We start from the raw sequence: 1,829 nt of genomic DNA, 5'->3' as shown, positions 1-1,829 counted from the left end.
GCGAGATCAGGATTGTCTCACGAGGCTAAAATTATCAGCCCCTCAAAGACCAGACAAGTTATATCCTCATAAAATAGTGTAGAGATTGACAGATCTTATTGGCTGTTTCTTCAATCAGCATTGACCAATGGATGCATGTGTTCACCGGTTCATAAGTGCATTCAGCAGCCACGCCTTAAGGTCATGTAAAGTGTCTTTTTATTTGCTATCCATTGTTGTTTTGTTTGATTTGTTGTTTTTGTTTCAATTGAGACTTGTGTAACATTTTTGTAAGTGTGTTTTTTTTAAATCATGTTAATCGAAGAAGAAAAAGAAACATCAGCTTTAAGAATTGACCCAAAAATATCAGTGATCGGTTAGACTTTAGTGAAAAACAATCTGTATCAGCCTTAAAAAAAACCTCTGCACTGGTCAATCTCTGAAATATAGGTATATCCTCCTTAAAGTTTACAGAGTGGCTGAACCTGCTGAATAAATAGGAGTTTTGTTTAATACTAGAGAAGCGCTATCTTTGCAAAGGAAATGATGAAAACAAAAGTCTCATTTATACAGTTGAACTGACCCCTTTCAAGACCCAATGATGGTGCAGTAAAATGAGTAGCATAAAAATGAGTTTGACACCCCTGGTCTAGGGAGTAGGGCGTAACACAGAAACCAATTAATTAAAAACAAGCACAAGAGGTACATATTTAAACAAGATGAGTTTTTTTTTTTAGAATACTTAACAGAAAAAAAGAGAATCAGTTATTGTCAGACGAAAGAATAAACAAAGCCACTGCAATGCACAGGACGTTTGTCTCTCAATGGTATGATACTCCTACGGTACTCTGCTTTAGAGGTGGCATTTTATGGGCAGGAAGGGGCTACGAGTTGCAGCTATTAACATGGAAATCCTTTTTTTTTTATCTCTTTCCTCCAGAATATTCTCGCTACTTACACTCCCACCTGGATATTCCTGTAGCGGAGTACAACGTGGACCAGGACCTACCAGGCAACTTTAAGAATCACTGGGCCAAGAACCTGCCGTTTTTGATAGAAGACTATGAGGAACAGCCTGGCCTGCAGCCACATATCAAGTAGGTCTCCTGTATGAAAGAAGAATAGCTTGTACAGTTGATCTATTTTTATTAATGTGAATATAAAACAGGAAAACGAAATCTTTTTGATCAGTAAAAACTATTAATGAATAAATTATCAATCATGCATGATGCTTAGATTCTTCAAATCTGAAAAACATGGGTGACACAAAGCTGACAAGTTTTAGAAAATGACAGAGTAACACTTTACGATGCATTCAGCCCCAAAAATTGGCCTTGTTTGAACGTTAATTTATACTTTAACATGGACTCCCTCACTTCCATGCCAGTTGCTCTCCCTTACTGTGGTGTGTCAATGGAAGTCTTCACCATAAATTGGAAATGAAACAAGAATTTGGACAAAACATGGACAACAGTGGCAGTTCCAGGAAATATTCACAGGCTTGTGCACTGGGGGTGGCCGAAAACTAAAGGGCACCGAAACCAGTTCAGGGTCAACCTCTAATAATCCCAATGAACTTACATCTATATTTTCCAAATAAATCACTGAAGACCGATCAGACTGTCATGAAACTCTTGCTGAAGAACTTACTAACATATTTAAACATTGGTGCTGTTTAGAGCTGCAACAACGAATCGATAAAATCGATAAAAATCTATTTTTAAAAGCGTTGGCAACGAATTTCATCATCGATTAGTTGTGTCGCATGATTAATGCGTCATCCGCCGCCGCCGTCATCACATCCACTTGACTGAAATGGGGGAAGCCAATCATCCTGCTGATAGATGAAT

The 1,829-nt window shown here is 37.9% G+C and overlaps 1 protein-coding gene across 1 annotated transcript in view; it reads left to right on the top strand.

Moving 5' to 3' along the window:
* The window catches only part of ttc13 (tetratricopeptide repeat domain 13), a 29,252-nt gene that overhangs the window by 18,245 nt on the left and 9,178 nt on the right, over window positions 1-1,829 (top strand). Inside the window, exon 10 of the mRNA XM_015371725.1 lies at window positions 837-1,076. Within this exon, the coding sequence (XP_015227211.1) occupies window positions 837-1,076 (240 nt within the window). The remainder of the gene's footprint in view (window positions 1-836; window positions 1,077-1,829) is intronic.

This window comes from Cyprinodon variegatus, unplaced genomic scaffold (genome assembly GCF_000732505.1).
Source record: "Cyprinodon variegatus isolate N-32 unplaced genomic scaffold, C_variegatus-1.0 Scaffold64, whole genome shotgun sequence".
Lineage (NCBI taxonomy): Eukaryota > Metazoa > Chordata > Actinopteri > Cyprinodontiformes > Cyprinodontidae > Cyprinodon > Cyprinodon variegatus.
This window is presented reverse-complemented; position numbering and strand designations above follow the sequence as displayed.